The sequence below is a fragment of the Oncorhynchus nerka genome, linkage group LG24 (assembly GCF_034236695.1).
Source record: "Oncorhynchus nerka isolate Pitt River linkage group LG24, Oner_Uvic_2.0, whole genome shotgun sequence".
In the NCBI taxonomy this organism is placed as follows: Eukaryota; Metazoa; Chordata; class Actinopteri; order Salmoniformes; family Salmonidae; genus Oncorhynchus; species Oncorhynchus nerka.
Genome location: NC_088419.1, coordinates 60,250,868 through 60,263,564, shown reverse-complemented (window position 1 = coordinate 60,263,564; position 12,697 = coordinate 60,250,868). Strand labels below are relative to the sequence as shown.

Here is a 12,697-nt window from a genome sequence, read left to right as displayed (position 1 = left end):
GAAGATAAATATGCTCAGGTAGACAGTGTGTTGTACATGCTCTGTAAAGGGGCGAAACTAAACAAAGAGCAATGGGGGAGAAAGGACGGGATTTCAAAGAGAAATAAAGGTGACCATGAGCATCTATTCTTGATTTGTCTCCTCTTTGTTTTCCTTCAATTCCCTTGTGTGGTCAAAATTCCAGCAGGTATGATACGAATTCAGTTGATAAGGAGGAGACAATGTTTTTCTTCATGTACTATAATAACTCTTATCATTTCAATCGTAACTTAGTAAATTGTCTTGCACTCTGTGACAGCCACAGATTGTCATTCTTTGAATGCCTCCGGTATAAGGTATCCTGATGTCCTCTATGTAAGTGTGCTGTGATGAATCTGTATTTGTGTGTGTGTGTGTGTGTATTGTAGAGGGCCACATGCTGTCCTTTGTCACTGTGACAAGTGCTGACATGACATGTTAAAATGGTTAACAAAGGCAAACGCAGTGACTACTGTTTTTTTTATTATTGCAAAATCGGACTTCAAAGTATTTTTCTGTCTAGACAGACAGAAATGTTTCATCAAATCAGAACAAATCAAGCTTTATTTATACAGCACATTTCAGATATGGAATGCAACACAATGTGCTTCACAGGAAAAAACTAAATTAAACATTTACTACTCATCAAACATAAGAGGATAAAAAAAAACAAAAGAATAACAATAAAATCTGAATAACTAAAAAGCACCCTAAGGAAAAGCAAAGCTAAAAATGAGTGTTTTAAGATCTCTTTTAAAAATGTCCAGTCAAATCAAAATCCTGCATAATTTCCTAGGAACGCGAAGCGAGGCGGCCATCTCTGTTGGCGCCGGCAGTTTTGACCCCCTTCAGGTTCTCTGGCAGGCTGTTACAGAGGCTGGTGGCATAGTAACTAAAGGCTGCCCCTCCATGCCTCTTGGTCCTAGGCTTTGGGATAGTTAAAAGGCCAGTGCCAGAGGACCTGAGGGACCTACTGGGTACATAACTAAAAACATGTCAGACATGTATTGGGGTGCACAATCGTGGATTGATTTAAAAACCAATCTTAAAATGTATTCTAAAACTCACAGGTAGCCAGTACAGAGACCTTAAAACCGGTGTAATGTGTGCTCTCCGTCTGGTCTTCGTCAGTACCTGTGCTGCAGCATTCTGCATGCTTTGCAGTTGACCAATGCCTTTCTTGGGTAGACCAGACAGGAGAGTATTACAGTAGTCAAGTCTGCTTGTAATAAAAGCATGGATGAGTTTCTCTGTATCAGCCTGAGAGAGAAACGTACTGCACCTTCACAATATTCCTCAGGTGGTAAAAATATATTTTGGTTACATTCCTAATGTGTGATTTGAAATTTAGTTCAGAATCCAAAATAACACCTAGGTTTTTTACCTGGTGTTTTATCTTTATTGCCCGTGAATTAAAATGTGCGGCTAGATTCTTTCTCTGTGCTTTGACTCCAACAATAAGTACCTCTGTCTTGTCTTGATTTAGCTGGAGGAAGTTGTGAGCCATCCAAGTATTTAAATCCCTAATACAATCTTATAATTTATCCGTGGAGCTAAAATCCTCTGGTGACGCAGAAATGTACATTTGTGTATGGTCTAAGTAAACAGTTAAAATAATGCTGTGCTTTCTGATGATGGTGCAAAGGGGTAACATACATAAACCGAACAGTACCGGACCCATGATACTCCATGATATATTCTAATCAACTGGCTTGTTCTTGTGTCAGGAAACGAAATACCGCATTCATCAGATAATATACCTGGCCATTACAACAGATCAAAGATTTTTGACCACATTCGTAGTTACTGTGTTTTGCCTTTGTAGGGCAATATAGGGCTGCTGATACTATACTGCCCATAGGACGGACGCACGCACACACGCACACGGTCCAATTAATCCAGCCAACAACAGAAAGGGTTAATTAATCAGAAGGAGTGAGAGATTTGCATGTTTCTCATTCATTTCTTTGTTCTGTACAGGACACCTACAGATTACCCAGCTCTGCCAAATTGCCATGTATACAAACGTGAGTAAATCACAACAAGTATATGTGGTCCCTCTTCCCTCCCTTCCACTCAGTCTCATTGCCCCTGTAGATGACTTTCATTAGTAATGAGCAGGACACAGGAGGAGATGAAGGAGGAGGAACAGAGACACGGCCAAATGTCTTCTGACTTGATTAATATACATACCTAATTCTGTTATTTTATACGGCCGGCAAATTAAAAGAGCTGGCCACTTCATTCCGCTGCTCCGTGTTTCCATTAGTCAGAGTGTGGGGAATGGGAGGACCAGGTTAGGGATGACGCTAGTGGCAGCCTGGCTGTGTAAATTAGTGGGCGTGTCCCAGGGCTTGATCAGTACAGTATGTAGAGTATTCATCAAGAGGCAGCTCCTCCCTTACACACGCACTGGATGCTTTTAATTGCTCCTGGTAAAATAACTTTATGAGGCGTTACAGAGTGGGACATGGAGAAGCTTCCTTTGCCGTGTGTGTGTGTGTGTGTGTGTGTGTGTGTGTGTGTGTGTGTGTGTGTGTGTGTGTGAGAGAGAGAGAGAGAGAGACAAGCTGTCAATTTCGTTTTTTGGTGCAGATGCACAACTGTTGGGGGTGTGTTACGTGTGTATGTGTTGACTCAAATTGGGAGGGAAATTGCCCACAGACACCAGCAACAAGTTTAGTGGTCCTGACCTATGGGGACAGATTCATTACAAGAGGGAGGATCCAAGGACAAAGCACTGCCCTAACAATAGAGACCAAGGGGGCCTATTGTATTAACTCTGAGAGCGGAGTCCCATCTGAAGGACTGTGTGACAGTGTAACTACTGCAGCACTGAATGGTGCTTGCTTGGTAGGACACAGAAGTTTACAGGATATATACGTTCCTGTAGGGATTTACCCAGACAGGTCAAATGGTAGGACACAGAAGTTTACAGGATATATACGTTCCTGTAGGGATTTACCCAGACAGGTCAAATGGTAGGACACAGAAGTTTACAGGATATACACGTTCCTGTAGGGATTTACCCAGACAGGTCAAATGGTAGGACACAGAAGTTTACAGGATATATACCTTCCTGTAGGGATTTACCCAGACAGGTCAAATGGTAGGACACAGAAGTTTACAGGATATATACACGTTCCTGTAGGGATTTACCCAGACAGGTCAAATGGTAGGACACAGAAGTTTACAGGATATACACGTTCCTGTAGGGATTTACCCAGACAGGTCAAATGGTAGGACACAGAAGTTTACAGGATATACACGTTCCTGTAGGGATTTACCCAGACAGGTCAAATGGTAGGACACAGAAGTTTACAGGATATACACGTTCCTGTAGGGATTTACCCAGACAGGTCAAATGGTAGGACACAGAAGTTTACAGGATATATACCTTCCTGTAGGGATTTACCCAGACAGGTCAAATGGTAGGACACAGAAGTTTACAGGATATACACGTTCCTGTAGGGATTTACCCAGACAGGTCAAATGGTAGGACACAGAAGTTTACAGGATATACACGTTCCTGTAGGGATTTACCCAGACAGGTCAAATGGTAGGACACAGAAGTTTACAGGATATACACGTTCCTGTAGGGATTTACCCAGACAGGTCAAATGGTAGGACACAGAAGTTTACAGGATATACACGTTCCTGTAGGGATTTACCCAGACAGGTCAAATGGTAGGACACAGAAGTTTACAGGATATATACCTTCCTGTAGGGATTTACCCAGACAGGTCAAATGGTAGGACACAAAAGTTTACGGGATATATACGTTCCTGTAGGGATTTACCCAGACAGGTCAAATGGTAGGACACAGAAGTTTACAGGATATATACGTTCCTGTAGGGATTTACCCAGACAGGTCAAATGGTAGGACACAGAAGTTTACAGGATATACACGTTCCTGTAGGGATTTACCCAGACAGGTCAAATGGTAGGACACAGAAGTTTACAGGATATATACCTTCCTGTAGGGATTTACCCAGACAGGTCAAATGGTAGGACACAGAAGTTTACAGGATATACACGTTCCTGTAGGGATTTACCCAGACAGGTCAAATGGTAGGACACAGAAGTTTACAGGATATATACGTTCCTGTAGGGATTTACCCAGACAGGTCAAATTGTAAGAGCGTCTGCTAAATGACTTAAATGTAATGTAAATGTTGTAGGACACAGAAGTTTACAGGATATACACGTTCCTGTAGGGATTTACCCAGACAGGTCAAATGGTAGGACACAAAAGTTTACGGGATATATACGTTCCTGTAGGGATTTACCCAGACAGGTCAAATGGTCAGAAAACTCCTGCCCCCGATGAGAGTTTAAAAAATGAGAGTAAAAAAAATCAACACTTATATTGAAAATGAAAAGTATACATTTTAGTTAAGGTGCAAATCCAGGTGGCAAACGAAAGTTAATTAATAGGGAAAAAAATAAAGACCTTGAATTTTCATCAGTGCACAGGCTGGCACTGGTGTCAATGTTATCTGTGGTATGAATGCCCCCATCCTTCCCTCCCCCATCTCAGCCCATCTGTGCCCACCAGCCTCCTCTACTCAGAGCCCAGAACAAATTAGGTCGGATTTTAATAACCCAAGGGAAGGGAACTGTTGCATTGTTTTACTAATAGGGAGGAGGAGTGTTTGTTGAGAGTTAATTTAATAGATTGCTTTGAAGAGTAAGTGTGTGTGTGTGTGTGTGTTTGCCAACATGTGGTGGTTGTGGGGGCGTTGCACATCTCTATAAAATTGAGAGGGTTGAGTGTTGCTCCAAGACACTTGTGCAGAGCCATGCTTTGTGACGGACCAATGTCAGGAGAGAGCCTGCTGAGTCCAGCTCAGACAGAATTCCACTCAGTGGGGACAGTTGATCTCTTGTCAGAATACACCCTGATGTTACCGGGGGAAACCTTGGAGGACCACAGCAATACCAGCAAATGTGAGTTTGATAAACGTGTTGTAATTTACATGTTTATATTGTATCATGTACACATAATTATGTTTTATTATAATCAGTCTTATGGTAGAGGTTAAAGTTTTGATTGCTATAGTTGGTTTTGAATACATCAAATTCAGTATTTTCCTCATTCGTTATGATACAAATAATGTTACTAGATAAAACCTGTAACCTAAACACACCAGTGAGATGAGAACATTTTTGCTGAGAAATGTAAAGATTAAACGTTTAATGTTCCCTCATTGACTTATTCTTGATTACTGTTGATTATGAAAAATATATATAAGTCTCTTATCATGAACATGCTGTAAGAAAGACTAAAACTTCACAATGTTTATGTTGATGCCATGGAAAGGTAATTTTCAGTACAGTATTCCCTGTAATTCCAGTGGGGCCAGGGTGCAATGAGGAGTCATGTCCACAGGGGGCGGTATGGCCCTGCGCTGGCTGTGGAGAGTCCATCAGAGACCCTGTGGTGCTACGGGTTGGGTCAAACCAGCAGTGGCACACAGGGTGCCTGTGGTGTGACGAGTGCCACTGTCCCCTGGGAGAGAGTGTCAGCTGCTTCCTGAGGGACGGGAGGACCTTGTGTAGGACAGATTATGCACGGTGAGTCAGCAGCTTTGGTGGGACAGTAGAGAAGTTGTAACGATAAAGATGAACATTGTAAGGTCAACTTTGTGTGTATATTATGTTTGTATTTTTTAACTCTTTGAATGTGTTTGTTGATGGTGTGTGTGTGTTTGTGAACAGCTTCCAACCTTTAGTTTTGTCATTTTTAACCATGTGAATGTCTTTGTTATTGATTGTGTGTGTGTGTTAGACTATTTGCAGAGAAGTGTGGAGGCTGCGGGGAGGCAGTACTGTCCTCTGACCTGGTTGTGAGGGCAGGAAGACAGAACTATCACCCTGACTGTCTGCACTGCTCGCTCTGTGGTGCATTACTCATGCCTGGGGATAGCTTCACCCTGGGACCAGGAGGACCATGCTGCCAGGCAGAGCACACGATGCCAGAGCAACAGATCCAAAAAGCAGACTCACTAAAGAAAAGAAAAGGTCTGTGAAGTTTATATGCATAATAAAATAGAGATTTTTTTCCCTTTAGAGTTAATGATAATTATGAAACTGTCTCAAAGGTCTGTCTCATCTTTCCCTGTAATCGGTAAGTTTAATGTTCCTTAAGTTAAGTTGAATCATTCTCACATATGTCAGGGTCAGGGAGAAGAGGAGGAGTTTGGGAGAGAAGGTGGTTGGACAGGGGTAGGAGTAGAGGGGTGCGGGTGCGGGTGCGTACCGTCCTCAGTGACACCCAGCTGAAAGCCTTGTGCACCTGCTACTCCCAGACCCCCCGGCCTGACGCAGAGGTCAAGCTCCAGCTGAGTCAGCTGACTGGCCTAAACAAGCGGGTCATCAGGGTGTGGTTCCAGAACAAACGCTGCAAGGACAAGAAGAGCCACGCCAAAAAAGGAGGCAGACCAGTGTCAGACTTTAACTTTACAGTGAGTAGTGCGTGTGTGTGTGTGTGTGCGGCTGTCTGTCTGTCTGTCTGTGAACACAGTTGATCATCACTCCCTATGTTCCAGGCCCTGCTGTGTACTGCAGCCAGACCGATGGTGGTCCTCTCTCCTGAGCCCCCTGACTTTGCCCTCCAGATTTACGTCTATGAGTCATCATGGCAACCACTTGACGGCCAAATCAAGCTCTCAGCTGACCATGACGAGCTGACCCTCACTCATATTTCCCAGGTAAATCAGAGTGTGTATCAGGTAGTGTAATGTCCCTTTGTGTGACATATCAGACCCTGATTATGACTGCAACAACCTAACCTTAGACCTACACCTTATACTGTAGATTGAGACTATAACTTATTGGTATTAGCTACTCATTTATCCAGTTTCATTTGTCAGCCCTGACTGTGGTGGCCAACACTCATCATTTCTCTTTCACTTCCCCTCAGAGAACGTGTTTTTCAGAAGACCTGGGTTCTCCACCGCAGCAGGGTGATGAGTACTCCGTCACCATTCGGACTATCTAGACAGCCACCATCCCAACATCCTCACTGAACTGTTACTGTAACTGAGTTATCAAGACCCTGTGTCTAATCTGAAGGGGCTTCAAGCAGCTTTAAATCATGTAATTAGTTATTTAATGTATGCTATAATTATTAAACTAGTTCCCAAACAGGAGAATGTTGTGTTGGGGGAAAAAATGATGACATAATTTGGGTCCCAGTTCTGCATGTTCTGTTTTCTGTATGGGTAAATGGATTAAAGGTCATGGGTCAATGAGACAGAACAAAATGTGCACCACTATACTATGGCCCATGCAGCACACAGTGGTTTTAGATCATGAGGTTTCATCCAGACCGCCAGTCATCACATGAAGCTTTAACTTCTGGCAGACTATGATGTGATCTGTCAACATGTGATTTAAACACAGTCTGTTTGCATAGTCACAGTCTGGGAGTTTGCGTTTGGGAATTAATTAAATCTCCACAAAACCAAGCTGCCAGATGTCATCTCTATTGGAACATATTTCATTCCAAAATGTGAAACTCGTATTCTGAACTGATTGATTGTCCTGGAAATGATTATTCACTCTGTCTACATCCACTTTACAACAACTCCAGTGTGAAACCTATTATTGTAGAAAGCAAATCTGAACAACGTGTTCCTTCTTCCTGTTTGACTTAAAGAAAAAGGCATTTGGGTTTTAAAAATCCTGCTGCAGGCAGATAATGTTAATGGCCATTTCACCCCACAAGGGGGCAACTTTTTCCAGTTCTTCAATGGCAAAGGTGCAAGATCGAACAACAAGTTGACACAATAACCCTAAAATCCATCTAAGCTGTGTGAAAATTGCAGACCGACATCTTCGAGGGACTCTGTTACTACAACCTGTCTGTCTGCTTTACATGTCCACATGCCCTCTCAATGTCACAGCTCCCACTACCACTGCATGCGTTCTCCCATAATGTCTTTCAGACATTTTATCACTTCCCACTCAAAACAAACAAATACATGTTCACTCATTTTCATCTATAACTTTTTAACTCTTTCATACACTTCTTTGTATGAAGAATAGAGTGCTACCTCATCTCTCTTTGTCACTTTACCCCAAAAGTCACTCTACAGCTGCACCATTAAGAGCATCTTGACCAGCTGCATCACTGCTTGGCAGTGCTTGACTTGGGATGGAAGAAGTACAGGAGCTGTATTTTCCATCAGACTATAGAGACTATAGAGACCTTTGATTGTTCACTGTTACTCTCCATGACATTTAACCACATTTTCATGACTATTACTATAGCCTACATGAAAAAGTAAGCAATATTGACACTGGAAAGCTGCTGTGTCTGATCCCATGTAGACCTAACACCTCCTGCCGTTTTGCCCTTGATCAAGGCACTTAGCCCCCCACATAGAACTGCACTGTTAGTCACATGTCAACATGTGAGCTCCTGGGTGTGCACGCTTTTTCAACATTACAACCAAATAGTTTTTTAAATCAGGGATGAAATGGATAAGGTAGGTTACTTCAAAGCAAGGTATCTAACTAGACATGTATACAGTTGAAGTCGTAAGTTTACATACACCTGAGCCAAATACATTTAAACTCAGTTTTCCACAATTCCTGACATTTAATCCTGGTAAAAATTCCCTGTTTTAGGTCAGTTAGGATCACCACTTTATTTTAAGAATGTGAAATGTCAGAATAATAGTAGAGAGAACGACTTATTTCAGCTTTTATTTCCTTCATCACATTCCCAGTGGTTCAGAAGTTTACATACACTCAATTAGTATTTAGTAGCACTGCCTTTAAATTGTTTAACTTGGGTCAAACGTTTCAGGTAGCCTTCCACAAGCTTCCCACAATAAGTTGGGTGAATTTTGTCCCATTCCTCCTGACAGAGTGTAACTGAGTCAGGTTTGTAGGCCTCCTTGCTCGCACACGCTTTTTCAGTTCTACCCACAAATTTTATTTCGGATTGAGGTCAGGGCTTTGTGATGGCCACTCCAATACCTTGACTTTGTTGTCCTTAAGGCATTTTGCCACAACCTTGGAAGTTCGCTTGGGGTCATTGTCCATTTGGAAGAGCCATTTGTGACCAAGCTTTAACTTCCTGACTGATGTCTTGAGATGTTGCTTCAATATATCCACATAATTTTCTTTCCTCATGATGCCATCTATTTTGTGAAGTGCACCAGTCCCTCCTGCAGCAAATAACCCCCACAACATGATGCTGCCACCCCCGTGCTTCATGGTTGGGATGGTGTTCTTCGGCTTGCAAGCCTCCCCCTTCTTCCTTTAAACATAACGATGGGCATTATGGTCAAACAGTTCTATTTTTGTTTCATCAGAGCAGAGGACATTTCTCCAAAAAGTACAATCTTGGTCCCCATGTGCAGTTGCAAACCGTAGTCTGGCTTTTTTATGCCGGTTTTGGAGTAGTGGCTTTTTCCATGCCTTTCAGGTTATGTCGATACAGGACTCGTTTTACTGTGGATATAGATACTTTTATTACCTCCAGCATCTTCACAAGGTCCTTTGTTGTTGTTCTGGTATTGATTTGCACTTTTCGCACCAAAGTACGTTCATCTCTAGGAGACAGAACGCGCCTCTTTCTTGAGCGGTATGACGGCTGCGTGGTCCCATGGTGTTTATACATGCGTACTATTGTTTGTACAGATGAACGTGGTACCTTCAGGCGTTTGGAAATTGCTCCCAAGGATGAACCTGACATGTGGGGGTCTACAATGTTCTTTCTGAGGTCTTGGCTGATTTCACACACACACTATGTACAGTGCCTTCGGGAAAGTTGGCAGAACCCTGGACCCCTTTATCCTGCAACTACGGGAACTTCTATGTACTCAGGGTCCATTTTGGGGATTTTATTTAAAAAATAGGTTTTATTCTTTATAAGTTCACACTACAATCACCCCAGACGTTTAACACCTCTCTATCAAGTATTTTAGCTACTTTTCAGATGCATTTTATACCTAAATTTCACTGTTTTGCCCGTGTCCCAGACCCAGACTTTTGAGTTTCTAGTATGTTCTTCTATAAGAAAAAAGTAATAATTACACAATATGTAATGTTGTATTCGAGAAAGAGTCAATTAAATTAAATTAAATCCATATCAATATTTATTGTGAGTATGCCCTTTATATTGTTATTTACACAAACATTTGGTAGTGGTGTCATTTCCACCACTGAGTGCAAATTCCTCAATAATAAAGTTGTCAAGAGAATGTTAATTTAGTTACCATGGAAACGTATTGTGACGCAAAAGCAGATGGCTGCAGCAGACAGTTATTCCAGTGATGTCCAGAAGTGATGTCCAGAAGATGAAGAAAAATCTAGGTAAATATCGCTTGTGTAGAGAATATTTTTTATTGTCAGTCATTACCAAAAAGACTATAAATTCTTTAATTTGTGGTAGAATTATAAAAAAATATATATTTTATGTATTTAGTGTAAACTATATGCTAGCTGTAATACTAGCCAAAGCATGCTAAGCAGTCTGTCATTTTTCTCCCAAAACAGTAGAAGCATAATTTCCATCACAGTCATTTCCATCACAAACGTAATTGTGGAGGAAATGACAGAACTTGTTGGAAATCACAAAAATCCATTATATTATTACTTTTAATTACTTTAGTCTTATTTAATCATGCATTACATTTCTTTAATCTAGAAAATGCTCCAAGCTGTGGACAATTTGAAAACTTAAGTAGTATTTTTCTTTGTTCTTAGAAGATGCCACATAAAACAGCACAGAGCTCACAGACATAGAAACAAAATAAAAATTGTTCCTTTAAATATGATACCAGGATCATCTGCAAAAAGACAGCTTATACCTCAAAATGCTAAAAGAGAACATTCCATATGACCAATTCCAAAGTCCGCAGAATTTGAGATCAGGAAACAGACTACAGTGTCAAATCTGCAGAATTGGAGAATCGCTTCTGGAATCGGGGCTACAGAGCTCAGGTCCTGAAAGATGCCGGTATAAGGGCAGGAAAACTTGACAGAGAGAACTTGTTGCAAAGGGGAGTGCCTCGTGATATATCAGAGAGAGTGTACTTTGTTACAAAATACAGCACTGAAGCAGAGAACATTAAAATAATCATTACAAATAATTGGGGAATCATCCAAAGTGATACTCTACCACGCGAAGTCTTCCCAGAGCCACCAGTCATACGCTTTAAGAGATGTCCGACCCTAAATGACAAATTAGTCCACAGCTATCTTCCTGGTGACTCTCAAAAAACTTGGCTAGACAACAACCCCAAAGGCTCTTTTAAATGCAACCAGTGCAGAAATATTGCACAGAATAAAAAAATAGTTGACAAAGCTTCTAGAATGGAGTATTACATATTGGAATGTCCACAGTGCAAGGTGTTCTACATTGGACAGACAAAGAGATGCCTCAAGACCGCTTAGCGGAACACAAGTACGCCATACGGGTAGGCAATGAAGAACAATGAAGCACCACAAGTTCTTACACCATGGCAACCCTGCCTCCCTACAAGCTATGGGTATTGATCATGTTCCGGCCTCAATTAGAAAAGGGGACAGCTAAACCAAAGGGAAAGTTCTTGGATTTACAAACTACAGGCCACTAAATACCCTGGTTTAAATGAAGATTTGGATTTACAAACTACAGGCCACTAAATACCCTGGTTTAAATGAAGATATGGATTTACAAACTACAGGCCACTAAATACCCTGGTTTAAATGAAGATATGGATTTACAAACTACAGGCCACTAAGTACCCTGGTTTAAATGAAGATATGGATTTACAAACTACAGGCCACTAAGTACCCTGGTTTAAATGAAGATATGGATTTACAAACTACAGGCCACTAAGTACCCTGGTTTAAATGAAGATATGGATTTACAAACTACAGGTCACTAAGTACCCTGGTTTAAATGAAGATTTGGATTTACAAACTACAGGCCACTAAGTACCCTGGTTTAAATGAAGATATGGATTTACAAATTACAGGCCACTAAGTACCCTGGTTTAAATGAAGATATGGATTTACAAACTACAGGTCACTAAGTACCCTGGTTTAAATGAAGATTTGGATTTACAAACTACAGGCCACTAAGTACCCTGGTTTAAATGAAGATATGGATTTACAAATTACAGGCCACTAAGTACCCTGGTTTAAATGAAGATGGATTTACAAACTACAGGTCACTAAGTACCCTGGTTTAAATGAAGATTTGGATTTACTAACTACAGGCCACTAAGTACCCTGGTTTAAATGAAGATTTGGATTTACTAACTACAGGCCACTAAGTACCCTGGTTTAAATGAAGATACGGATTTACAAACTACAGGCCACTAAGTACCCTGGTTTAAATTAAAATATGTGTTTCTCACCTTTCCTGTAGGGTCGTGATAGGTCCATTTGCTGTCATCTAGTGGACATTTTGCTCTATTGCTGCCCTCAGCTATGTTAAGACTGCTGTTGTCCATGTTTGCTATGTTCTAGTGTACTGTGGAATAGAGTGCTTTCCTATTCTTGGCACTTTGCCAAGAATAGAACTACCTTTCTAGGCGTTCTGATGCTTCTAGCTTGGAGTTGACTTTTTTGATAACATATCTACAGTATTTCACATTTTAATGTGTATAGTATTGCTTACTAGGTGTTGTCCAATCAACTTTGTAACCTCTCCTTCTTCAAATTAGAGCTG

General features: G+C 41.2%; 1 protein-coding gene across 1 annotated transcript; it reads left to right on the top strand.

The window, feature by feature from the left end:
• Positions 1–4,838: 4,838 nt before the first annotated feature.
• Positions 4,839–7,474, top strand: LOC115107400 (insulin gene enhancer protein ISL-2-like). Its single transcript, XM_029630799.2, has 6 exons — positions 4,839–4,968; positions 5,376–5,595; positions 5,810–6,042; positions 6,199–6,485; positions 6,570–6,731; positions 6,944–7,474. The coding sequence occupies exons 1-6, from the start codon at positions 4,839–4,841 to the stop codon at positions 7,019–7,021; spliced, it is 1,110 nt and encodes a 369-aa protein (XP_029486659.2). The 3' UTR covers positions 7,022–7,474.
• Positions 7,475–12,697: the final 5,223 nt, after the last annotated feature.